We start from the raw sequence: 27,521 nt of genomic DNA, 5'->3' as shown, positions 1-27,521 counted from the left end.
AGTGCAAGTGTGTCAACTAATATTAACGTGCCCACAACCTTGGGGGTACCCCACAGCTCAGGGCCCCATGCCTTTTCTTTTCAATGCCCCTGGTCAGAATATCCATCATTTGTTGTAAGTCTATGGCTTACTGACCAAAAACTACGTCCACAATATGGTACACAGTGTAAATTATACTTAATAGCGTTATTGTCAAAGTGGGGTTTGCTGCTTTATTATTGTTACTCAACGCCCTTTGCAAGCAGTGTGGAGCAGCAGTGTAGAGGCGTGAGTCAGGCCGTGTAGGAGGAGTCTAAGTAAGATGGCTGCGGGAAAGGGAAGAGTGTCTAAGAAATGACCAAGTGGGATGTTTATCAGTCGTTAACAGGATGCACAGCAGCCCGAACGAAGGAGTTGTTAATGTGTCAGCTTCGCCGGTTCACTATGACCTAGCTCGCCAGTTGTCTCCAGGTTTCTTCCTCTCTGCTCGTCCGTTTACTGCTCTGACATTGTGGAATTCATTAGCAGCTAGTCGTTAGCAACCCAGCAACGCTAACTTACCAGCAGCCAGCTAGCAGGCATCCGTGGACATCAGAACCTCACAACAACTGTTAAGACATACACAAACATCCAAGGTGAGTGACCTCTAGATATCCCATTGAAATAGCTACAGCACGTCAATAAGATAAACACACCTCTCACATGGTTGACACGTATAAGCCAGCTAATTATATTTGCAGAGTCAACTAGCTTGCTACATCATCTCGCCATTGAAATGCATTGGTTGTTGTTTTCAGGCGGAATCCATCGTTAGCCCTGTCGTATGTCTAATATGAGATGTGGTGCAGGTCGATAACTGTAAGATCAGATGTAAGATATTGTCAACAAACCAATCCGATTCCAGACAAGGTCGTATTGTTCGTTTTCGTGTTTTAAGCAAACTATTTGCGCTGTCAGACTGTTGGAGTGAAAGGGACACATGACCCAAAACGCTGCAGTGATTGATGCTTGACTTGGCCGTGAACGTTGCTGTGTCCTGAATTAACTAAGTGGATGTTGTTGTTGTTCCTGGAACTCACATGGACGGAGTGCTTCGGGAGTTTGCTCCTCAAATATGTCAAAAGCAGTGAACTCCACATTGACATGTGAACACACATGAGAGTGTCAGTTGTCTTTATCAAAGGGTGAAGTTGCTTTATTTCGAATAAAGCAATTTATTCGAATAAAGAGTATTGACTTAATTGTTTTTGCAACACAGAACATAACAACCTTCAAATTATGAAAGTAAACATATGCTTTATTATTTTGAACTTATTGTTTTGTTGAAAAATTAAAGAGTCATATCATATATTTTCTTCCAAGCTCAATATCAGTTTCCTATGTTTAGTTATTTTGTTCTCTCTTATGTTTAGTTTAGTATTTAACACACAAACTCAGTTTACAGTCATTTTAGTAATGAGTCATTATTAGTCAAGTATGAGTACCGGTTTCTGCTATTCGAAATGTGATTAATATCTGGTATCCAACTCTCAATGATGGATTGTATTAATTATCTCATCAGGCAGTTTAAATAATCAATATGCAAAGTTCACAGCCACCTCATCTAAACACGGTTGCATTTGGGAACTTTGATGTTTGGCACTTAATATTAGAGGAGTTCTTTATGAAAACATGTAAGGCACTTAAACAAGTGTCGATATACAGTAGAACTTCAACTAAACAGTTATTCACCTTTGTAGAGCATGACACAATTTTTGTAATGCAACCCCCTTTGCAGGTGTGTTATATTATGTCCATTTTAGAGTAGAAATGTATTCTCCTGTGTGCATTATATTTATGTAAATCTGCTAGTACCTTTTAAAGGTGATTTGGGAGGCTTGCTGTCAAAGTGAATGGACTGACAGGGGTTGGTAGTACAAGACCTCACTGATGTGTTAAAGACCACCTTTGCCACAGTGACTATGTGAAGCAAATGTTGGCTCGTGTCTCTCTCAACTCTCTCGCTCACATTCTTATTGTCAGCCATGAAAAGCTCATCGAGTATTTCACTGCAACTTTCCGGAGGCATGATAAATGTGGTTAAATATTGAAAACAGACAGGTAAAACAAATGTAGAAATGTAAGGAATGTGGAGGATAAAATTAGCAGAGACTTTAGAGCCACATCTGCGTTCGCAGATGTTCACACCTGGTCAACACATTCAGAAAACAGGTGTGGAGTTCAGAATGTATACAATGTGGTGAAATCACAGAATCTACTGGAAAAGAGTGTTTCCTCACTCTTCAGTGTGTCTAAACATCTGAGACTGTATATCTTTGCCTGTAGACTTTGTGCTCTGAGATTACAAGAGTCAAATAAGCACACAGACTCCCTTAAGAGGAATGTAGTTGAACTTTGAACTTACTTGAATGTTTTTATGATACTCTGTGTGCAACCTGAAAATATAACACACTTTGAATTCTTATGTGATATAGGTTTTATGTGTATCATTAACCTAGACCCATCTGATGACAACTTGTCACTCTGTTAGTGCCGTTTGTCAGTCAGTGACTGTACAGTATGTGAGATTCAGTAGAGATAAGGACTGATTGATTTCAGCCATGAAATCTTTTAGTCCTGGCTCTTCACATGTCATGTAGCTTCATCCCTAGTGATATTAGCACAAATGATACATTTTATATAATTTTCATAATTATGTTTTCATTAGTTTATAATGATTCCAAAACTGAGAAAAGTTTTGGTTTAATTAGTTTAGAATGAATAATTTAAAAAAATGAATATCAACATGAGAAATGTGACCTCTTCTACAGAGCTTGCATATGCACCACCATGTTTTGACAAGTAAACCAAACAGGGCCTTTTGTTTTTTGTTTACTGAAGTATAGGTTCCCCTATACACATGAAAAGAAAGGGACACTTAGTGGGTTCCAATCTGCAATCACATTTACACATTTAGTTATCTGCATTCAAGTTTTAACACTGTGACAATGAACTTGGTAACCTATTGAGCATTATTGCACTAACCACCAGATGTGTCATATATGTACAAATTAATTTTGTACAAAAAGCAAACACTTTCACAGAAATAGATTCCCAATTTACAATAATATGGATGAAACGTGGTGACACATTGTCAGTTGACTGTGATTAATTTAATTTATTTGGCAGATGAATAAAGTAACAAAAGTGGTTGAAATGTTTCATGTTAAGTAGAAGATTGGCTGTAGGTGGGCTGCATGGTTTCCCTGGAAACAACAAACTGTAGAGGCTTGCTTTTGTTTGTTTATTAGACCATAGGAAAGAACAACATCGAAAGTCCTTAGCACATATAATTCACATATAATTCTAAATTAATTATTTTTTGTAGTGTTGGAGGCCTGCATAATTTAGCTTTATAGTCATGATCATCTTGTTATCTAGTATTAATTGAAAGAATAGATTTTATTTTGTCAGCCTAATAAATGTTATATTTTTTTTCTTGATATTTAATGCTCTAGATTTGGAATGCTCCCACATACATTACTAGGTTTGAAAAGAAGTTAGAAGAGAGTTCACAGTTTCACATTGTATCTTTATGTAGGCTTGTGAGTATTATATGGATATCTATAATATGGTGAGAATATGTGATCCATGCTGCCCATCTTAAATGTTGACAATCAAAATACACTTCCAGGATGTGCTCAGGGTTGGTGTGAAAATACCAATGTGTCCATTGGAAATAGAATAGACAGCATCATCCCCTTCCACAAGGCACACAATTGGGGAATTTTATTATATTGTCAGATATCAAATAAGTAATATAGACTTTATAAATAAACAACACAATCATTCCATGGTAATATTTTGAAAGTACTTTTGTGAAATTGAGGTTTATGTTGATATGTATGTTTTGTTTATTTGTTTACACATTGCAGAGTGCCCGTCCTGACCGGCTATGGAGTGGTGTTGGCTTCAGACTGGATGACAGGGTCTACAGGGCGGACAGGGTCACACAGTCTGTAAAGCCGTTTTCTTGGATGTACCCTGACTGGCAGTGACGGCCCCTACAGCCGACCTCCTTTACCTCCTCCTCTCTGGATACACTTTCCTTTCCTTTTTCACCCTTCTCTCCTTCCCTTACCTTCCCATTCTCCGTCTTACACCGTTTTTTATGTCCCTCTGAATTTCTTTTTCTGGCATATCCTAACCTTTCAATAGACCCGCTTCCAACTTTTTTTGAATTCTTGTGACTTTTGACCTGCCCCCCCCCCTCGTGGTCCAGCATGAGCTGGCTGAGCAGACTAAACCCCCGGGGTCCCGGGACTAGATCTGGCCGTAGCGCTGCCCCCTCCAGCCCTTGCACTGCTGACCCAGAGACCTGCCTAATGGTCTTTCAGAACCACTGGAGACAGGTGAACAAGAGAAATACCTCTTTTTGGACTTGAATTTTAATGAAATTACATATTTTATTTTGATAATGGCACATTGTTCACACTGTGGAGAAATTTGATTCACAAGGTTCAGCTGTTATACCGACACTTGAAAAAAGGTTTTAAACAAAGTCCTCAGTTGAACTATATTACACAAGAAACTTATTTTTAGCTCCATCGATGTAACTACAGTATATGCTGTGTTGCAGTGCTACACACAGTAGATCATGGTGTGATCAAGCAAATGGACGATAGCATGGACAGTACCATATTAGTAGCCTAAATGACATTAGAAAAGTAATTCTCTGACACACCACACATCCATAGCAGTGTTTTACTGCATAAGCTTCACAATGCCAATTAAGTGGACATTGCCTAACCCGAGTGTGATCACCTTCAGAATAAATGGGTTATCTTTTCGAGTTGGAGCTCCACTCGTGACGAACGGGAGCCAAAGAGAGACACACTGGTCTCTCTTTGGCTAGAGAGTGGCTAGAATTTAAAGGCTCCTTCAGTGAATGATTATCTGTCCAGACACATGGTGTGAAAACACACACACACACACACACTCACACACTCAGTTGGCTTCTGTAAGTGATTGGCTCATGGTCAATTACTGACTGAAAGTTTATAGGTTACAGAGCCTTGACACTGCCTGAATGTTGACTCTGTTCTGAGACGAAACGCATCTGAGTGATTCTCATTAGTCTTGTCTTAGATGATGTGTGAAACTGAACTCTTTATAGACGAACAGATTCCAACATAGCCACAAGATGATGAATCATTTCTGCATGTCTGTGCAAGATTCCTACTTCTGTAGGTACAGTAACATGCATGTGGTAGTGGTGGGAAACTGGAGCAGATAATCTTTTCCTTTTGAGCAACCAATCCATGTTTTTAAGAAAAGAGGATAGGTCAGTTGTGTGTAACTGAATTTGAGAAACTAAAAAAATGCTTTTTGTGGGAAAGTGTGTTCCTATCTTCGGCTACCACAGGCTTCAAACTGCAAAAACACAAAGAAGAACGTCTCTTAGCTGCACAAGCCTAAGGCAGAGCTGCAGACTCATCATCTGTCATGCTGACTGATTGGCCCTTTTGATTAATGTTATGAAACCCTATTTCATGGGGTTAGTTCTGCTCTTTTACACCCTAATGCAATTTTGTCACAGATAAAATAACAGTTGTGGTGTCAGTAATGTCAAAGTACAACATCTGTCAGTTTATTGTAGAACTACTCAAGTGCCCTAACCCTATTAAGGGCAAAAAAAAACGTACACATACTTAAACTAACACAACAAAAGGTCTGATCATGCATATGACAGCAGGGATCTGACCTCAAATGGGATAAATGATGCACAGCTGCCACTAATGACATACATGGAGGCTATTTAAATGCCTTAAAGTACTTCATACTAAGTATTAAGTGCTTTAAGTTTTGGCTGTGTCCTAAATCTTTCTCTTGTTAACTCATTCACAGTTCTTGTATTGATTTTGAACACAGCCATTGTGATAGTGAGTCACAGACAATGGCAGGAGCTTGACCAAAGCATCTGAGTGACCTTCAGCCATCATTTATTTCATTATTTACTCCCATGTGAACACAGAATGTGTGCTGTACTGAAGCCTCAAAACAAATGTAATATATTCCAGAATTATCTTTTTATGAAACTTCATAAGCCCATTATAACGATTCGGAGCCCCATTAAAACAAATGCTATATATATATGTGTCATCAAAGGAAATGTCAAGATATTTTACACAAAAAAAACACTGTTCCTGCACTGTATGCAGGTCTCTTGGGTGTTGGAGCAGCACGAGCCTTCTTCCTCCAGTGATGACCTGACAGCAGTGAGGAATCACACAGACCAGATGTTATGTTTGCTGGCGGAGGAGCGGCCTGCTGAGTGCTCGGAGGGCGGTGACAGTGTGCCACCCATGGGTCCCATACTGGAGCTGGTAGTCACAGAGAATATTCTGGAGTGCCTGGTTCAGTGGCACCTTCGCCGTGGCCTGGACCCAGACAGCCAGGGGGCGCTGCTCAAGCTGTTTGAGATGCTCATCGGCCAGTCCCAGCAGCCTCTGCTGCAGCACACAGCCGTTCTCCACCCCCTACTGAGGCTGATGGGAGCTTGTGCAGATCCAGATCTTGGTTGTCCTCCAGTCCTGGAAAACAGCCTGGTTCTGCTGCTCAACCAGGTATATTCACCTTCAGTTTGAAAACCTTCTTACGTTCTTTATATAATTCATTTCAACAAGATTTGTTTATGGCTTTTGAACCAAACTTACAGAACAAAATATACAGTTAAGTTGTGAACAAACTAGGGCTCAAGCGATTATTCGATTATTCAATTAGTTGTTAATTGATGATTAAATTAATTGTCAACTATTTTGATAATCGATTAATCGGTTTTAGATGTTTTTTTTAACAATTAATACAAGCTTTTGGATGTTTCAGCTTCTTAAATGAGAATATTTACTGGTTTCTTTGCTCTATTTGACAAAAAAATTATGAAAACTGAAAAGACATTTGAGAACATCATGATTTCCAGGTTTGGTAAACACTGATCGGTATTTTTCAACAATTTCCTACATTTTTATGGACAAAAGAATACTCGATTAATTGAGAAAATATTCTAAAAATAATCGTTAGTTGCAGCCCTAGAACAAACCTTATATGTGAACCTTAAACATTTAGATATTACTTAGTAGTTCAGCATTTGAAATAAATTTTGTACTCTTTGCACTATAGCAAACATGTGAAAAGGCGCTAATGGGACATAATTCCCACATTACTTAAAACAGCAGGCACATGCTTAAAAGAAATATATTAGTCAAGTCAGTCTTCATGTAACCTGTTAGCTGGCTAACATTTGATTCTCCATTAGAAAAGGTTATTTTTCAACTTTAACAGTGTAGTGTACAACACTGATTAAACAAACAGTTTTTTGTCTGACTCTAAAATCCCACCAGGTGTGTGTGACCATGGCCCGACAGCCAGTGGTTCTAGAGATGTTGTTCCGGGCAGCACCGGCCCAGCAGGGCTCCACCAATCTCCTGATCTTTTCCCTCCTCGTGCCATTTATCCACCGAGACGGAGCCATCGGACAGCAGGCCCGAGACGCACTACTGCTGGTCATGGCGGCTTCGGCCAGCCATGAAGCTGTGGCGCGCTACATTGCTGAGAACTCCTACTTCTGCCCGGTAAGAGATGTTGTTCATGAGATCTAAACTACATTGTCACACTTTGTTTTGCTAGCTAACTGAGATGTCTTTGTCCCGCAAATGTGTCGTACCTGTATGTGACACACAGAAAAGCTTTGACACTGTCTAAATTTCCTAAAGATGAGGAAATGAAGTAGAGAAGAAGAACAGAAAGAGGAGCAGACTCCTGCTGTGAGGCTGCAGGTGCTGCTGATAAAGAGGACGAGGGGGAGAGAGGCTGGAGGACTGCTGCTAAACTAGCTCTGTTTATGTGCATTTGTGTCGTTAAACTGCCACCAAAATGGTGAAAATGTGGCATCTCTTCATGATATTGCAGTGTTTACGTTAATGTTCTTTACAAACACTGAACCGCAACATTCGCGGACTCTGGTCCCCACTTGAGCAGCTAGACCAGGTATGAGCATGTACAACGGCTGTAGCTGCCATGCCCCCACCATCTCAGGGCAGTGAATTTTGGGACTTTTTTCTAAATGTCCTCAGTTTACTGTCAAGTTGTCCATTCCCAGGGTGAAATATGTGCAATTATCCATTATTATTATTTAATAAAGGATTTGTTTCACACTACTTTGCTTTCTAATGTAATACTGTGCATATAATATGGAACTCAACTCTATTATTATTGTTCGATTTCGGTCCTCACAGAAAAGAGACATTAGAATGATGTGTTCATGAATAGGTCTCTATGTTTGTGCATGTATGCGAAGACTAGTAGTCTTCATGGTGTCTAAAACCTGGGCAGAACCTAATTTCCGATGACCTTGTGTTTAGGTTAAGGTTAGGGTTAAGCATTAACTGGTTATGGTAAAGGTTGGGGATAATGCTTTGTTTAGGCTGTACAAATGAATGATAGTCCATGCATGTCCTTAAAAGGATAGCTCCATGAGCCTGCTCATGTGTGTGTGGGGGGTGGGGTGAGGTTGTGCATGCTCTTTTTTTTTCTCAGTCTGATGCACCAGTGATGGTGTGTGTAAATGGAAGAGGAAGGATGACTATGCATTCTGACAGAACATTCATCCTTATCTACATCTTATCAGCTCTGTCTCAGTCTTGAAGGACTTCCTCTGAACATCTTAGAAAAATAACCACATCATGTAACATCACACACTTTTTAAGATAAGCACAGTGTGAAAGATAAGCACATACATTGAAAATGCTCTGTGTCACATTTCCTGAAAATGAAACTAGAGTGGACATCTTGTTTCTGCTTGTGTTTCTCACAGCTGCCGCTAGATGTTACGAAAGAGCCTTTTAACTCTTTGCATTTGAAGACATTCATTTAACAGGGTGAAACAAATGTTACACACTTTATTTAGTCATGAGCTAAGGTGTGTGTGCATACAGAATCTACTTACTAAAAAAAAGAGATCAACATCCCTTAATCCCCAAACATTTGTGTATGATGATTGTTTACTTAAAGTGGTGTTGTATTTCCTATCTGAAACCTTTCTGTTTCTCCTTAGGTGTTAGCGACAGGCCTCAGTGCCCTGTACTCCTCTCTGCCCAGGAAGATTGAGGTTCGAGGAGACGACTGGCATGCCCTGCGGCGGGAGGACTGGATAGGCGTGTCGTCACTTGTGCTATTTATGAACTCTCTGGAGTTCTGCAATGCTGTGGTGCAAGTAGCTCATCCCCTGGTCCGCTCCCAGCTCCTGGACTACCTCCACAATGGCTTCCTTGTACCTGTGATGGGCCCTGCCCTGCACAAGGTAGGAAAGGGCTGAAATAAGATTAGTGTTACTCTGAATAATCAATGACCTAGTATTTTGTGTTAGAAAACTGTTCCCAAACTTCAGTTTTGTAAAGCCCAGTGCAATGCATGCATTCAAGATATGTGGCGAAATTGTATAATCAAACAAATGTGTGTATTTACAGTCATCGGTGGATGAGATGATCGCCAGTACCGCCTACCTGGAGCTTTTCTTGCGTAGTGTGACAGAAACTTCCCTCCTCAAAACCTTCCTGCGCTTCATCCTGCTGCATTGCCACGACAACGACACCATCCTGGACACACTTCTCACGCGCATCAGCAGCAATTCAAGGGTCTGTATTTATATACTCCTTGTGTGTGTGTCTTTGAGTGAAAGAGTCTCAAGGCCCTTATATGAACCCAGTTGAGTGGGTGGTGAGTGGGCTGACAGCAGAAATTGATTGAATATGAATGCAGCAGAATATGTGAGTTGTTTATTCAGAACGAGCATCAGTAAATGTCATCAAGTTCTGATGTGTCTGTTGACTGTCATGTTGCACATTGTTGTATCCAAAGCAATGCGGAGTGAAATGGCGCGTGTATAATGAGTTTCGGCAAAAGAATCGGGAACTTCGTCATTGTGTCGTGTTGCTATAGTTTCTCTCCTTGAAAGTGTAGTGTAGAATGTGTGACAGAAACAGAGTCTTTTACTGTCATTTCACAATGACGGCTACATTGAACAACAATAGAAACAACACTTGAGTTTTGGTTTTAAAAGAAATACTGGGTCTGTTTGTAGTCTTAGCCATAGTTTGCTTGATAGCATTAGACTGTGATAACATCACTGAAGAAGAGGAACCCACATGTCATGACTTCTGTTTCTGGTTCACACCTGAAAACTGAGGAAGAAAGTGACACATTTTTAGAAATGTATGTAAGAGTATGGTCAGACTGCAACAACATTTTATGTGCATAATGCATCGCTGAAAATATGTCTGTAATTTCTAATAATTTCTAATTTCTAATTTCTTTGTGCTTGTTGCAGCTCTGTATGGTATCACTGAGCCTTTTCAGGACTCTGCTCTCCCTGCACTGTGAAGACATCATGCTGCAGCTTGTTCTCAGGTTTGTTTGCACATTTGAACATCTCTACCTAAGTGTTATGTTTTCAACAAGCTTGTTTATTATGAATAACACAGAGCATTTTTTTTGTTGATATGTTTATGTCATGTGCCACACAGTCACCAGTGATAATTGCAAGGTGCAATATTGAAATAAATGTACATATTGGCAAATCATATCTATTTTTGATATATTCGAAATAATAAAATAAGTCCATATAAATAAGGTCTGTCCACAAACCTCATTAATAGATGGCACACTGTGCCAATATGTTTTAGTAAATAAACATTCAAGGCAACTATTGCTTTTGTAAGTTTATCTTCAGGACTAAGAATCTAAACACCTTGAGTTAAAGTTTATTTTTGCAGTGTCTAGTAACGTCTGTCAGTTTGCCACAGTTCAACATTCTGTTATCAAAGTAGACCGGGTATCAAAAGTGATTGAACATTGTGTCTGTACTGTCAGGTATCTACTGCCCTGTACCCATGTAATGTTGAGTCAACGTCGTGCTATCAAGGAGACTGACATTTATGGAAAGTCGGCAGACAAGTTCCTATCACTCATCCCAGAGTGCTGTCGGTTGAATGCAGCGTCCTCTACTGAGCGGGATGAAGACAATCCATTCTGGGGCAAGGGTGAGCAACAAACACCTGAAAATGTACTGTATTTTTTTCATGTATTTTTGTGGACCATTTGAAATGGAAAACACGCCTTCAAAGCTTTTCAGGTGTCACCCGTGTTCTTGAATATGTGTAAAGAAGCTAGGTATTGAAATCTTAAAGACTTTGTTAGTAGAAATATACCAGTTGTTTTTGAGTTTAGGCTTAAAATGTTTTGTGATACAGCATGATGTCACTTCTACCAGCTTTGGAGGGTACCCATTGTCTACATGTAGCCTATTCAGTGTAAAACAGTGAATGTTTCAATGAATTAATGATCAAATCTAATCTTGCAGCTACTTTGTAGAAATATAAAATTTGAGCTATTAATTTCTTGTAATAGCAAAAAAAGACCAACTAAAAGCTTACTCTTTCATGTGTATGTAAAACAAGTAAATTGTTGTTGCCTTGCTAATAGCAGCAGAGTGATAAAGTGTGTTTTTGGTGTCTGAATCCTTTTATCAAACAGTGCTGAACAGTCCAAGCACAGAGACATCGGTCCCGCCAAGACCCAGCACTCCATCCCGCTTAGCCTTCTTCATCCGCCAACAGAGCAGTAGTGGAGGGTCAGGAGGAGGGGGTCCCTCTACCCCCAGCAGCATGGAACCTCTGCAGACGGGTACTTCCAGCCCCCACCCCTTATCCCCTGACAGCCCGATGCACCAGCAGCACCCACACACAGAGTGTCTGGACTGGGACTCGGGTTACCTGGAGTACCTCAAAGATGCCCGACGGGACATTGAGCTCTGCTCTTGGGCCTGTCGTGACTGGTCGGCACCCTATGATGGAGAAAACCCCTCCCCCAACACAGCTCCTCCGCCCCCACCCCCTGTTGTCTCAAACCCCTCCATGACTATATTCCCTGAGCACTTTTCTTTTCAGCAGGGAGGAAGCACTAATACCCCTCCTGGCCAGCAGAGGGCAGCCATTGTGGCAGCTGCGCGGTCTGAGTGGAGCAGCTCAGAGCGGGACAGCGGCGAGTGGGATATTACAATTGGCAAAAACAGCTGCATCACCCTTACACCACGCTCAAAGAAACGCAGCCTGCAGAGAGAGGAGCTTCTGCCGAAGCCTGTACCTCCTCTCGTCCCATCCTCCTCGTCTTCAGCCACCCCTCTATCAACCTCCCACGCTGCCTCGCCCCCAGCCCCTCACACTCCCTCGTCAGCCATCACTGTCAGCTATCAGGCCATGTATAACGGAACAATTCGGCAGGTTGATGGATGCTCAGACAGTCGAGACAGAGGCTTGGAGGTCAAGAAAGTGAAGAGAGACTTGGGAGAGAGGCAGTATTTGGATGAAAATGCTAATCAAAATGGTTCCCTCATCTCACACCCCCCCCAAAGCTGCACTAGTGTCCCACAGTCCATTTTTAACAACAGTGACATAAGTGATGCAAAACCTCTTTGTCCTAACCAGATTTCCTCACAGAGCTCCATTTCCCTGCCAACATCTGACACCAGACTGCTGACCAGCGACACCTCAAACTCACACAGTGCATCCACAGATCTTCCAGAAACCAACCAGATGCAACAGTCTGTAGAGAGTCTCATTGAGGAGCTGCTGGAGCAGGCACCAGGAGACCCTCCGCCACCTGGAGACTCCAATGGTCAGGGCATCAGCATCGAGGCCTTCACACAGGAACTGAGGGAGCTGGAGGATCGAGTGAAGGAGCGCAGCAGAACAGCGATCTTTCAGAAGGAGGACACGGCCATAGAATCCCAGAACATTGAGCAGAAGGAGGAGGAACAGCAGTTGTCCTCGGTCCTGGAGGTGAAGCCGTTAGGTGACACAAAAGCAGAGGGGTCGGTATTGGGCATTTGTAGTCCTTCCAGACCACTCAATCAGCCGGCCCCTCAGCCATACACAGGTGAGACTCACATGTTTGGTAATTAATGATGTTAATTATGTTTTTTTTTCCAAATAAGGGGTATTTATGGTATTAGGCTATTTGTAATTGTAATTTTTATTTTTATTTTTTTAAATCTCTCAATTTTTTCAACTCTTTATCAGCCTCTGTTTGTTCTACATAAGCACTACAATTGTATATACAGATTACACAAGGTATGACCTTTCTTCATCACAATATTTTTAGATCCAGCTAGACCAGTGTGAGGCAGCATTGGTGTAGCAAGAAATGAGTTATTTTAACAGACCACATTGGTGAGAGGGACTGTGATTGGACCGTGACTCATAGATTGCAGTAAGCTGCCTGTCAGCTGATTACAGCTGAGGCATATAACTAACTAACGCAAGGCTTCCTTTATCTACAGTTTTGTGTGTAACAGATACAAACCTGATGTAGATGCTGAAAAACAAAGTTACTTTTCCCAACTGTAAAATAAACTAATTTTATTGTTAAATGCTCTTTATAAATGATGCCCTTTTATTATGTTTAATAACTGAAATAGTGAGGGGTACTGACTTTAAAGTCATCAAAAGTCCACAGTACCACAGTTCATTGGGGATAGATTGTTTTTTTTTTTTACTCCCAGAGAGAGCACCTGCAAAAATGGGGGGTAAGATATATTGTACCATTTAATCACTTCTACCCAGTAAATCTCTCTGCTGCCTGTTACTCACAGTTAGATGGCCGCTTTGCCACCTTGGCTGTTTAAAATGCTGCCAGGGACACTACTGATTTCATACCGACTTCATTCACATGCAGCTCAGTGCTGGTTGTGTGCCACGTCTTTTTTTCTCCAGTGATCCATTACTCTTTTCTCTCTGCAGGGCCATTTATGCTGGTTCTGTTTTCCAAGCTGGAGAACATGCTCCAAAACTCACTGTACGTCAACATTCTGCTCACGGGCATCGTAGCCCAGCTGGCCTGCTATCCTCAGCCCCTCCTGCGCTCCTTCCTGCTCAACACCAACATGGTCTTCCAGCCTAGTGTCAAGTCACTGATCCAGGTACGTTGCATCCTGTGACACCTGGGATATAATGGCATTATGAAGGAATGTCTTATATGCTTTTGTGTCTGAACGCACATATACTCACTACAAACTGGATAAAAAGGTTTCTGTATTTGCTCTTGCAGTGCAGGTTTTTTTAAGCACCACTTTTCAGCCCACCTCACTTCTGTGCTTGCTCCATTAGGCCTACAATGATATTTGCATATTCCAAGGCAATGTACAGTATCCAAAAATATGATACTGACCTGGACAGTGGCATATTTATACCTCAGCTTTGGTAGAGTGATTCATACACAATCATAAGCAGGCAAACACTTTCCTTTCAGATGAATTATCTTCTTGGTACAATAATCTGTCTCTCTATTCAACCCAGTAAAATTGTGTAATTAATTCTGCAGGAAGAGACTGCTTGTCTTATCTTCTCTACCAGATTCTCTCAAGTCCTAAATTAATATTTCCGATGCAGAAATCAGTCCAAACAAGACGACTGTCCTCGTAGATCAGTCAAACCACTGAAGCTTTGTTCCCCGATTCACTTTAGGTTCTAGGTTCTGTGAAGAATCGCATTGAGGCATTCGCAGCCTCCCATGAGGACTTTCCTGCCATGCTGAAGAAAGCCCAGCAGTACCTTGTGGCCCGAGGCAAAGTGGACTGGACTGACTCGCCTGCAGCTATTCCCACCCTGCGGCGCTCTGATTCATTAGGTGAGCCTAGAAGAGGGGAAACTATTGGGCAGACATACAGCTTTAGGTAAAACAAAACTATCATGTGTGAACATTAGAATGACAACTAATGCTGAATTGTAGAAAATTGTGCATAATATTTAGCAACATCTATTGGTTTCATGTTGTAGCGGAATATATATATCTATGTGGGAGAACCTATTGTACCCTTCAGTTATCATTAAAAGTAAAACATTAAAAACATGGTGGTCCAACATGGCAGCCTTTTGTAGAGAGGACCCACTCCTGATTAACTCCTGTTAATATAAAAGGCTCCTTCTGTGATCATGAAGACAACAACAAAAAAAACACATCAGCATAATTACTTTATATTCCATACATGTCAAATTAAAATAATGTCGCCTAAATTTTACACACCTGACCAAAGTCATTAAAAAACAGTGTTTATTATGTCATTCAGTGAAGAGCTTATAAAATATGCAGTACAGACAGCATGTGTGGGGACAGGATTTGTTTCTGTAACGGCTTAAATCCCCCTTGTGGCTGCAGAGGGCACTGTCATTCAGCAAAGGTTACACCGTGTATATTTCATGCTTTCTTACAGTGAAGAGTCGCAAGCCATCTCTTGGAGACTTGATCCTTCGTCACACCAACAGCCCAACCCGTGCTCGGCATGCTGCTCAGCTGGCCCTCGCACACGTACGGGACGGCAGCCAATCCCTGCACAGCGCTCTGTTCCGGGGCAGTGGAGGTGGAGGACCATCTGGCCTGGAGAAGCAAGCAGAGGCGCTGCGAGTAAAGAATGCTGTCTACTGTGCTGTTATCTTCTGTGAGTTCCTCAAGGAGCTGGCTGCCCTGGCACAAGAGCACGCCGTTACCCTGCCCTTCCCTCACAGCCAGGAGGCAGAGGAATAGACGGTAAACATGGACTCCTCAATCTGTCTTTTAGCCTCCATTTCTTTTTTTTTGTTAAGACTGTAAAAAGAGATTCATAGGATTCTCCCATCACCAGACTGCAGCACTGAGACTTTTCTGTCAAAGAAGTGAGTCGTCTGCCATGACACAGACAAACGGCAAGAGGAAAACAGTGGCATTTTTGTACCAAAATCATTATAGGATCTTATAGACTGGAAGTCCTCATCTGTAAACTAATGATAGTGTGCATATCATGTATTATATTTACATTGTATACACAGAAGATCTCAGTAAATGAGAGATTTGGGAGCTTGTACATGCACATACTATGTCATGGTATCATGTGACACACTTAAGCCACAGAAGAAATAGGTGCACATACTGGTGCTAGTTAATGCTCTCATCTTTGAAGCTGAAAGGATGCGTTCAGGTGGCACAGAGGAGGAGACACTTTTATCCTCAAGAAAAGTATGACAAACACCAAAAAACTGTTTGGCAGGGGAAATGTCGAAGGGGTAGGCTTGTCAGTTAAATGCAAAGGGATCCAATTAGCTTCTTATCCTCCATCCAAGAACAAGCCAATCGTGAAAGCTCATGAGAAAGAAGAAAAACAGTTGCGGTAATATTCAAGAATCTCATTTTGTTTTGAAAAAGCTCCACTGCTGCAAATACTAGACATGGATGAATGAGATAATAACTGGAAGAGGTGAGGCGAGGGCGCCACTTTATTTCCTGTGAATCAGCACGACCATCACAAATGTACTGGACATTTTTTGGTAGTTGATGTCATTTTTGTTCAATATTGTGTTTTAACGTGTTTGTCTTTTGCATTTGCTCCAATTTTTAGACATATCAGCAGCACGTGGGAGCAGGTGTGTGTGTGTGTGTGTGTGTGTCGACGTGTATGTGAGTTTATTTTAAATTGAGACGGTGACGTGCAGTCTTCAGGCCATCTGTAAGCCATTCACCTGTGGCCATAGGGAGACTGTGGGAATGAAAAGGCTTCATTGTCTCCCAATACCATACCTTAAAGTGTCATTTAGTCTTTTCAAAAGACCTAACTGACTAAGGAAAGTAAACTGACAGTTAAGGTCCTAATGAGGCATTCACTGACTTCTCTTTAAACAAATCTTTCTTTGAGTTGTGAGCTCAAAATTAAAAAAAAACATTTACTTCTTCCCCCATTTCAGTTTTTGGGATAAGGTTTTAGGTAGCTTCAAAATGTTTTGGCCAAACTGAACATAAAACTGTTCATCGTGGAACATAATGTGCTGCTATTTCTTTTTTTCTTTTTTCTTTTTTTTTTTCACTAACACATTTTTTAATTATCACTTCATTTCATTGTTAGGTACCAAGTATTAAATGTGTATGTGAGGATGAGGAGGAGTCGGGGCCTGTGTTTTGATCGGCTTTTAATTTATTGTCTAATGAAGTTTCAATTGCAGTGTTTTTGAGTTATGCCAAGACGAAACATTCTCTTTGAAGTTTTAGTGAACTTTTGAGGCTTGGATTTGTTGCGTGTGGGTAGTTTTAGACGGGGTGATTCTTCATTTTATAGAGCTGCAGTTTAAAAAAAACACACAAATGGAGTTCTTTCTAAGAAAAAAAAAAGAGGGAAATAGCCTATAAAATGAAGCATGACACCAGTATGACTGCGTTGTAAAATCCATAGTGTCTTGTGAAGTCATTTGTTTTTTTGCACATACTAGCCATTCTCTGTGGACTCTCAGCAGTCGACAAACTGCCTGCCGTTCTGCAAAGTCTTAATCTCTGAAACTGATTAGCACATCACTTCTTTATCATTTTCCTCCTCGAACTGTCAAAGCCATAGCTGTGGTTGTCCTGTTTGCACATGTAGATCTTTTATCACTGCTGTAATTCACTTTTCTACAGAATTTCTAAAAAAAAAACATTTAGTTTTTGTTTTTTAATATCATTAGTTAGGAGTTTCTGCATGTCGGTTAAGGACAGATTTATAATTAAGTAACAATTAAACCATGTAGAATAAGTTTCCTTCAGTTTGTGCAATAGTGCCAAGCTTCCGTTAGCTACCATGCAGTAGGTTTTAGTGGTTTTAGTGCGTCGTTCTGGTGCCTGCAGAGATCAACAGCGACAACAAGGACATGTTTCACACTGAATGTTTGCTCACGGCTAATTAAATTGGTAGAGAAATCACTTGTGTATTTGACCCGGCGCCTTCTGTCGCTCCATCTGTTCACCTAGTCTGTTGCACATCCATGTGTTTGGGATGGAATTGTTTCCCTTGTACAGATAAAGAGGCCAGAAGGTGTTGCTGTCCACAAAGTTCCCCCTGCTTTTACTCTCAATACTGTCTTTTTTAACTGATTTGTAAATTGTCGTGTCAAAGATGGAGCAGATTTTGAGCATGATGGTAAATGTCCAGCAGTTACTGTCCGTTTTAGGAATCTCCGTAACACATATGCAGACACCAAAGACAATCTCTTTACCAATAACTGAACCTCCCAGTGTGTTTGTTGTGGCAATCGTGGACCGTTTAAAGGTTCACAGTCCTAATAATTATATACGTTTTTTTTTTGTTTTTTTTCAAAAGTGTTTTCAAATAACACCCAAATAATAAGGCTGTAATATAGAAGCATTTAAATTACCAAATATGAGACAAAGAGTTGTACTCACAAAATGTACTGGTGCTATGATGTTGCCGGATGAGAGAACCTATCGCCAAATCAATGAAATTAAGACCCACACTGTAAAAACCCCGAATTATTCTTAAGTAGGTGATTTATCAGCTGAAACTTAGAAAGGGAAAGTTGTGTTTTTAGGTTTGTTATAAAAGGAACTGCTTTGCAACGCTGAGTTGCAGACAAAAAAATGTATTTTAGCCTATGTACATTTCTACACTACCACATTCATTGATCACTCCTTACATTTTGTATTTATTTCTAACCCCTTTTTTTTTATTTTTAAGAAGATGAAATTATGACAAATTTTGAACAGTCTCTTTTTGGGATGGGATGGTTTTCCGTCATGACCTTTGACTTTATTTCAAAGAAAAGCGAAAGCTGAATAGAGTGCAGCGTTATATGTTTATTTCACACACAGCGAAATAAACACATGAGCAAAGCTTCATGGCTACTTTGATAGATTACATCACCTTATCGACATTGTTTTAAACTCCCAGAATGAATGACTGGTAGGTGGAGGTGTGTTCAAACAACAGCAGGGACAGTTGTGGACAGAGGGACAGTCTGTTAAAAATTACACAGCTTGATAAATGTTTCTTTTTTTCCTTTTTTTTTTTACTTCAAACTGACAAAGATTGCACCAAGTGGTAAACCCAAAGCTAAGCTTAAAAACAATTGTTTGTTGTCGTTGCTGTCTGTTTCAGACCGATCTACTTGAACACTACACTTTTTTCTGTCGGTTAAAAAAATGAATCTTTCACATGAGTATTGTTCTTTTTTTTGTTTGTTTGTTTTGGATACATTTTTTCCGCATATCTGTGTTGTGTATATTCATGGGTACATGCAAACGTGTTGTAAACAACAAGCCAAAGTAAAAAAAAAAGAAAAGAAAACAAAGTCATGTTTTTAAATGACAAGCAGCAAGAAAACTTGGCAGTGGATGAGCTTCACATAGCAAAGCTTTGTGCCAGATGAGAATTGTACTTTGCAACATGTTTCACCGTAAATGCACCTCATACATATATGTACTATATGTATGACAGCTTAGAAGGCCTCAGTTTGGAACTAGAGTTTGTTTTCACATGTGATTACTTCATGCCATGTACTCTCTGTGCCGTGGTTTTTGATTTTTCTAATTTGGATCGCTTATCATGGGATGTACAGTATCTTTTTAACTTTGTTTCTCTTTTCCGTTGGAACGCTTTGACTTCCGTCTCACGTTTCTCCGCTGTGATCTATGCAAAACATGCTCTCCTGTCCCCTGTTTTAAAACTGAGAACGAGGCGCTGGAATGAGTACGCGTGTAAATACTGTAGAAAATTAGGAATTGGGTCAGAAATGCAGAGGTATGTGGTATAATTAACAGGTTAGAATGGAAATCATGCTAAAAAAAAAAAAAATGTAATGATGTTGAATGTTGTCAGAAATATTTTTCTATATTTTCAAATCATTAGGGGAAAAAAAGGACAAAATACAAATTGGGGGAAAACGCTGTCAGAAGAACACTACAAAGGGAATGTTTTTATTAATTTATAAATTCTTTGCCTAGCAATATGTCTGTGTCGCTTTCTTCTTTTTTTTGTTTTCTGACTGTATGAATTTACACTGGCACACGACTTTAATGTATGTTCCATGTGACCATCATGCTCTTCCTACCTTTTTAGCACATACAGTGTGTAATGTCTGCCTGTGAGCTCTCACCACAGATTGCACATGAACTTAATGTGGAGAGTAGTGCAAACATTTTCCTTTATGATTTATCTTCTAAAATATTTTGAGGGTTGGTGTGGGGCCTGGAATGTTATATTTTGTATATTTAATGTATATTTTAAATGTATACACTAGGGTTCCTCAATCATGTTTTATCATCTCTGCCTCTCTATTATTAACTTGTATCTAAGGCACAGCAGGAATTCATTTAAGCATTAATTACACACCTTAAAGATGAAGAAAAATGTCAAATGCAGATACACTCCTCTACTGAGTTTGCATACAGAGGGAAACTGGAGACAGCGTGCTGGTCTCCTAGCAACAACCAACAAGAGAGGAGCGAGCCAGAGCATGGGCCAGAGGTTGATGGCACACGTAGAGAGGGAAGGTGAGATGGATTAAAGGAGAGCCGAGTATTGGGTCATAGCAGTGCCGGTGCCTGACTGCAGGTGAGATACAGTGACAGATATATATTTTTTTATTTTTCGACCAAATCGGATTTCATGGTTTTATTATGAAATATGTTTATTATGATCTGTCCTTGAAGTTTTGTATGATTGTGAAGATATATGTGAAAATATAATAGTTGACAACCAATTATTAAAAAATAGGGTTACACTAATAATTTTGTTGGACCGCCTATAGCTTTTGGTTATGGCACTCGTTTGCTGTGGCATTGTTTTGATAAGCTTCTGCAATGTCACAAGATTTATTTCCATTGATTGTTGCATTAATTTTTCACCACGGTCTCTTATTGATGATGGGAGAGTCGGACTCCCAAAGCGCTTCCCAAAGATTCTCAGTGGGGTTAAGGTCTTGACTCTGTGGTGGCCAATCCATGTGTGAAAATGATGTCTCATGCTCCCTGAACCACTCTTTCACAATTTGAGCCTGATGAATCCTGGCAGTGTCATCTTGGAATATGCCCATGGCATCAGGGAAGTAAAAAAATCTATTGATGGAATAATCTGGTCATTCATTATATTCAGGTAGTCAGTTGACCTCGTTCTTTGGGCACATAATGACATAGTGATATTTTTTTTGGCCAGGCAGTGTATTTTTGTACCAAATTAGAATCATTTTCATGGATTAGAAACACCGTGCTCATTGACTTTCTTCCTTATCTAATTAAAATGTCCTGAGCACTAACCAGATGAGCAACTGGACCCTCCTCATCTATAATGTAGCTTAGTAATTTGAGTAGAAACCTGGTCTGAAACACAACGATGCGAGTGGCATTGTGCCTCAGATACACCAGTCACTTAGCCTCAATATCAATAACCTTCAAGGGTCAAAACACAGCCCTTCAACACGAGTATTGGCACAAAAAGAAAAAGAAAAAAGGGCGTTATGTGAAGAAACTTGTAGGTGTTTCTGCAAGTCAACAAATATGTTCTCAATATCACAAGAACAGGTGCCACTTATTTAGAAAATAATCTTTAGGAAAGTTTAATTATTAATGTGTTAGGAAAGAAACTTAATAGTGGGCTTACTTCCTTAAAATGTTCCCATGATAGAAATACCACACGGCCAATTTAATAAATACACTCCCTTAATAATAATATCGTCAACTGCAATTTATATTAGAAATCTGCCGTTAATTCAAAATGTGTGCATCCGATGTTGCTGCGCAAACTAAAAACGATTAAAATTCAATCAATTTAAACTGTGCATGATTGACATCAGTCATGTTAAGATATTTATTGATTAAAGTTGGGAATAAGGACCCAATAAAAGATGCCAGGTGATTATATCGACCATCTGGAAATAGAAGATTTAGAAGCTTTGGGTTTCTTCCTCATTCTTCGACCCAAATTATTTGCTCCCAGTTACTAAACTGTTTGCACTTAAATGAGCTGTAGCTGTTGTATTTGTACCAACATTTCCACAGTCAGATAAGTGTTGTAACCTTCTTGATAATGCAGAGTTTTAAAGAGCTTTATATTCAGAGGATGACAGGGAGGAGGGCTGCCAGAAACAATCACTTACAATACTTTCACTATTTTCATCCAATCATGAATTTTCTTGACCAACCAATATATTTGTATAAATATACATATATACTATTTGTTCTTTTATAATCAAAATGCCCCTATACTCTGGGATTACTGTAGAATGCATATTCAAAATGGGCATATAGCTTTCTTTACCATCACAATGGCAGCGTTTACAGTTGGCCGACCCACATTTTGTCACAACAGAAAAGTCCTGTGTTGCATGGAATAAACCATAACCAGTAGCCAGTGGCATAAACTGGATTCATATTATTCTCAGTTTAAACAGAAACTTTGCAATTTGCAGATGCTTGTTATTTAAAGAAATATTGTTTTTTTTTTAATCCTTGTGATTTTAACTTTGAAACATTAGTCAAGATAAAAAAAGCAACAATGAAGCATTGTTCTATGTAGTATTCATGAAATAGAGCTGTAGCTATGCATTGTTATGAGATGAGGCCATACATCCCCCCCCCCCCCCCCCCCCCATGGTTCTACTGTTATCACAAAACATGAGACAAAGGAGAGACATCTTTCAGTGACGTTTTTCTCTACATCACTTTGTACTGCTCATGAATAAAATATCAAAATCCAGTCTATGTGCAGAAGTGGGGAGTCAAGAGATATTGTTGTTCTGGCTGTCTCCCTACCTCCCTCCCACTCTAGCCCTCACTCTTGGAGCCTCTGGCTGTCCGCCAACATCTGAATTGCTAATGGTTTCTCTGCGCAAACCTCAAAAATGTCTTCCTCCACAAAGCTAATTCTCTCTCTGCCCACATCCTACAGCCTCTCCTCATTGCACATCAATGAGCATCTGTTCACTTGGAGGCTAAACAATAGATCCAATAAAATAAGTATATGGTTCAAAAAAATGATGTAACTCAGTCACCTTTGCTTGGCCTATATAAGCTGTGCCAAATTCAATTGAGCTTCATTCTTCCATGAAGTTTCTGTTATGTATTTCCCCCATGAGAAATATTATGTCTGGGCATAGGAACTTTTCATCTTACTGTAACAATACATTGTGCTGTAGATGCTATGTTCAACTACTGTCTAACCCACAGTTGGTGACTTAGTTTGTGGGCAAATTCCTTTGTAAAACAATATAAAGGTAATAGGTAATATCATTTAATTTTACAACATAATTAAATGAATACAAGCATTCTTGTTCAACCAATTCCACAATATGTGTGACAAATTGTAATGAAGTGAGGCATGTGACATAGTGAGCTTCTACGGTTTTAAAGGGGCACATTTTCAAATTAAATAATGTTGGAGCGGCACAGAAACCTTAACTGTTGTACCAGTGCATGCTTAAAACTAATGTTTACTGTGTTTAAATATCCTATGGCCCTTCAGATTGTAGGAGACATACTATTGGATACAATATCTGAACTGTTGGTTAATATTAATGTTGTTAATAAGTGACATTTATTGTTTGTGTGTCTAGAATCACTTTCCATTTTGTTTCAACAGGAGCACAAGTTCAATGCTAAAAAAGAGCATCCTTTAATCTTAAATGATGTTTGTGGGATCTCCTTTGGAAAGCAGTCCCACCTCCCCTAACCCAGGCCATAGCCTCAGTCCTGATTACTATTCAGAGAGTCCGTCTCCTACTTTCCTTTCTCAGTCCCCTCCATGTTGGGTAATACAAGCACAAAATGACCTTGCCCAGGCAGAGATTGACCTGCATCGACAACAAGAGCATCATGCAACTGAGACTGAATCTGTGAAGAAGGGTATAGAGCGTGCAGTCCTGGGAGCACGCAGAGAGGAGCGGCGTCTGCTGGAGAGGGTAGAGCAAGACCACCGAGACACTCAGCAGTGGTTGGAGCAAGTCAAGAAGGAGAACATGGCAGCAGTCCGGGTTAGCCAGTCTCTGTTAGACCAAAGGCTGAGCAAACTGGCCCAACTTCAACAAAAGATCCAGGAAATAGGTCAGCAGCCAGCTCTAGACCTAAGTGGGTCAAATCAGCACCTGCTGCTGAAGGAGGTCACAGAGTTTCTACAACCGTGGGAAATCTCTGTTTCCCTAAAGAAAGTGAACTTCAAGCCCAGCTCCCAACCAAACGCTGTCACCTTTGGAGATATCCGCATGCAAGAGCAAAGTCTGTGTCTGCATGTCGGAGGTTGTGGGCCACAGGGACAGATGTGTGCTCTACATTCATGTGAGATACAATCTGAAGACACAAATCATCAAGGTGCTGGAAGAGATAAAGGAGTCCTTGAACAGGGGTGGACCTCACCAACAGGCAGGGTTGTCAAAAAGATCAGCCTCTCTAACCGAAGTGATTTAGAATCGTCGGAGGATCAAACGAGGATATGTCACTGGCTTCCAAAAGGTGAACACAATGAGAGGGAGTCATTTCAAGATGATGGCATGGAATCAGCCTCCTTACAGCAACCACAGGATGATGTATTTCTGGCCGTACCCACTGTACTCAAAAACATGGATACTGAGGGTAGGGAGCAGATGCACAAGATGAATAGTAATGGAAAACATTACTCTCACAGGACCCAAAGGAGGTCACTCTCTGTGGTCTCTGGTCGGAAGCAATCACCTTCACCAGAGAGAAGACAGGAGCATGGTAAGCTGAGTTACCACATGAGTTTAGACAGCCAGGGAGGTGATAAAGGAAAGGTCAGTCAAAATTTGAGGTATGGCAACAGTGCTTTAACATCCCCTAGGATGACTCCTAGAGAGCCTCTGACCAGCCAAAGCTGCCTAGACCTTACCTCGAGAGGCCGACCTCATTCCCGTCTAAGCCAGTCTTCTGATGAACACTCTCATGGTACATTCGGAGACTCGGGCCGAGCCCCGTCACCAACTGACAGCCTTGACTCTAGTTATACTTTCATCGTTAGCCCATCTCATGACTATAGCATGAACAGAAGCTCTTTGAACCACAACAACCGTTTGTCCAAGTCTGCAGTGGACTTGACACACAAGACACGCCCACTGATCAGTGGTGGTTCAAATGAGCAGGTAGGAGTGTGGAGGGTGAAGTGTAGCAAATTCAACTCCATGTCGAGCTCGACTTCAGTCTCACCAATTCTCAGTCATAGCCCAAGGGTTCCTGAGATGGGACAAACACTTTCTTACCCTTCTTATAAAGAACATCATATTATGTCCCACCAACAGAAGAAAACTACAGTGGCTGGCTCAAGTCAGCCTCTTGGGTCTAGGTCTGTATCCATGTCTGTCATAGATGGTCTCTCACAAGAACCAAAGCACATCAGAGGCGAAAGAGGAGAACCAGCCTTGGTGGAGTTGGAGGAGGAGGGAGACACATCTTTTGCAGTATTCAATCCAGGAAGTCCTCATTTGATAAGGCAGTTTGGGAAGCAGGGATCAGGTAGGGCCGACCTTACCCTGCCAAGTGGTATCCATGCCACACCGCAAGGCCAACTCTTCATAGTCGACTGTGGGAATGCACGTGTTCAGGTATGTGTTGTGATAAGCATTTTTGATTAACTTGACAATTATATTAAAACTAAATGTACATTTTAAAACAGGTGACTGACCCTCGTGGCAATGTCCTCCAGCAAGTGACCTCCCCAACTTCAGATGGCTCTGCCAGACGATGCCGGAACTACTTTGACATTGCTGTCAATGCCAAGGGTTTGATTGCACTAAGCTGTGCTGCAGAACGGGCCTTACTGGTGTTCAGCCGGCATGGTCGCCTGCTCCAGACCTTTGGAGGATCAGGACTGGGCTCAGCAAAACATGAACTGGAAGCTCCCAGAGGTGTGACAGTAACCAGGTTGGATGAGTTCTTGGTTGCCGATATCCGTAAAGGTACTCTCGTTGCCCTCAAGCTTGACCCTAAAACAGGCTCTCGTATTGAGCGTACAGTGGTGACTAGGTTTCATCGACCCTACTTAGTGACAGCTTGTTTGAGCTCAGGTATGGTAGCAGTGTCCGAAAGAGGCAATGAAACAGGTCGCGTGCCTTGCATCAAAGTCCTAGAGCCTGGCTGGAACACAGTGAGAATTCTGGGTGTATGTGCTGGTATGGGACCGGTCCTGGTTTGCCCCTGGGGCATCTGTATAGATGCAGATGGTAACGTGCTGGTTGCGGACTGGGGGGAGGACCACAGAGTCCTGTTATACCCAGCACAGGGAGTAGGATGGCCCATAATATACCATGGTTTGAGTAGTCCACGTGGCCTGACATTGCTTCCTGAGGGCCAACTTGCTGTGTCAGACAGTATGCACCATTGTATTAAAATATACAAGTACAAAACTACCCATGACTAGAGAAAGTCATATTTCAAGACTTCTGTGTATATAAATGATATATTTGTTTTTATATATATCTATATATAATGTTTAAAGGACACAGTGGAGATATAACCACTAAAATATTGTGTATTTACTCTCAACTCTTTTCATTAACCTAAGATGTTTAGGTTAGAGAGCACAGATACTATCCACCTGGATTTTTACGTCAAATTTGTGTTTCACGAACAATGAGGCATTTTAAGTCCCTAAAATCTTACAAATATATAAATAAATGCTGTCACTGCTCTTTTCTGATTAGAAAAGCTTGGTGGATTTTTCCAGGACAGACTGATGCAAGAAACAGTGTCATTTGAAATGAGTAAATGTGAAACAGGTGTAATTTGTACTGCTTGATGTCTCAAATCAGGAGAGAACACTGTCCTCTGTGAAACGTGTCTGTTAGCAAAATGTATCCAGGAGACTGTTGCATATTTGGGATCAGACATGTATCGCAAAAAATATTATATAACATCTTCATGTTCTGAATAGTTTCTATTTGTATGCCAGTGTCATTCAAGAAATGTATCTACATTTATCTGACAGCTGTATCTGCCTGGTAAAACACTACGTCAGTCTAGTTCTTTTAAATAATTCATTTGCAAAATTGTTTTTCCAGTTAGATGCTTGTATTGTTCATCACTTTAAAATGTTAATCTATCTTTAAACATTTTTTTCTATTGTTGTCCACTTGGATTACATTCAAATAGTTGCAATGCTCTGATGCTCAATAGATAACAGTTGTGAGTGTTTTTGGAAAACACATGCTGCATTGCAACAGTTAATATCTCGTTGTTTGTGGCTACAGAATAAGGATGGGATTATTGTGGTATAGATATGTCTATGTCTGGAAACTCAACTCTAGTCAGTAAATAAAAATGATGAAAAGACTTTTGTCTATTTATTGTGATATTTTCCCTATTAGTATTACATTAAATGTAATCTGGTACTGACAAGTATTATTATCAGTCTATAATTAAATCATATGATATCAGAATAATCTTTCCAGAAGTACAATGTACAAAAATAACAATGTAACCAAATAACAGTTTTGCAAGTGGCAATTATATAAATAAATAATATATAATAATGACATGTAATGTAACAATAATTTAGGTTAAGTTTTAGGATACAAATATAAGATCAAAAGTTAGTAAATTTTCAATTGAAAACCGCTCTTTCTCGCACGTCTGTGCTAGATGTGCAAACATTAAAACCACAAAATAAACAGGCAGTCACATAGAACTGAAGGAATAGATATCGACTGGGTTTAAAATCCACC

General features: G+C 40.4%; 2 protein-coding genes across 2 annotated transcripts; both read left to right on the top strand.

The window, feature by feature from the left end:
• Positions 1 to 296: 296 nt before the first annotated feature.
• fhip1b (FHF complex subunit HOOK interacting protein 1B) lies at positions 297 to 19,151 on the top strand. Its single transcript, XM_058614643.1, has 12 exons — positions 297 to 614; positions 3,894 to 4,370; positions 6,180 to 6,584; positions 7,359 to 7,589; positions 9,071 to 9,316; positions 9,483 to 9,650; positions 10,343 to 10,422; positions 10,885 to 11,054; positions 11,548 to 12,948; positions 13,812 to 13,990; positions 14,535 to 14,697; positions 15,281 to 19,151. Exons 2-12 carry the CDS (start codon positions 4,242 to 4,244, stop codon positions 15,589 to 15,591), a joined length of 3,483 nt encoding a protein of 1,160 aa, XP_058470626.1. The 5' UTR covers positions 297 to 614; positions 3,894 to 4,241; the 3' UTR covers positions 15,592 to 19,151.
• Positions 19,152 to 23,560: 4,409 nt separating this feature from the next.
• Positions 23,561 to 27,100, top strand: LOC131444388 (uncharacterized). Its single transcript, XM_058614656.1, has 2 exons — positions 23,561 to 25,403; positions 25,475 to 27,100. The coding sequence occupies exons 1-2, from the start codon at positions 23,811 to 23,813 to the stop codon at positions 26,216 to 26,218; spliced, it is 2,337 nt and encodes a 778-aa protein (XP_058470639.1). The 5' UTR covers positions 23,561 to 23,810; the 3' UTR covers positions 26,219 to 27,100.
• Positions 27,101 to 27,521: the final 421 nt, after the last annotated feature.

The sequence above is a fragment of the Solea solea genome, chromosome 2 (assembly GCF_958295425.1).
Source record: "Solea solea chromosome 2, fSolSol10.1, whole genome shotgun sequence".
Taxonomy (NCBI): domain Eukaryota; kingdom Metazoa; phylum Chordata; class Actinopteri; order Pleuronectiformes; family Soleidae; genus Solea; species Solea solea.
Note: the sequence above shows the minus strand (reverse complement) of the source record. Positions and strands in the feature narration are given on the sequence as shown.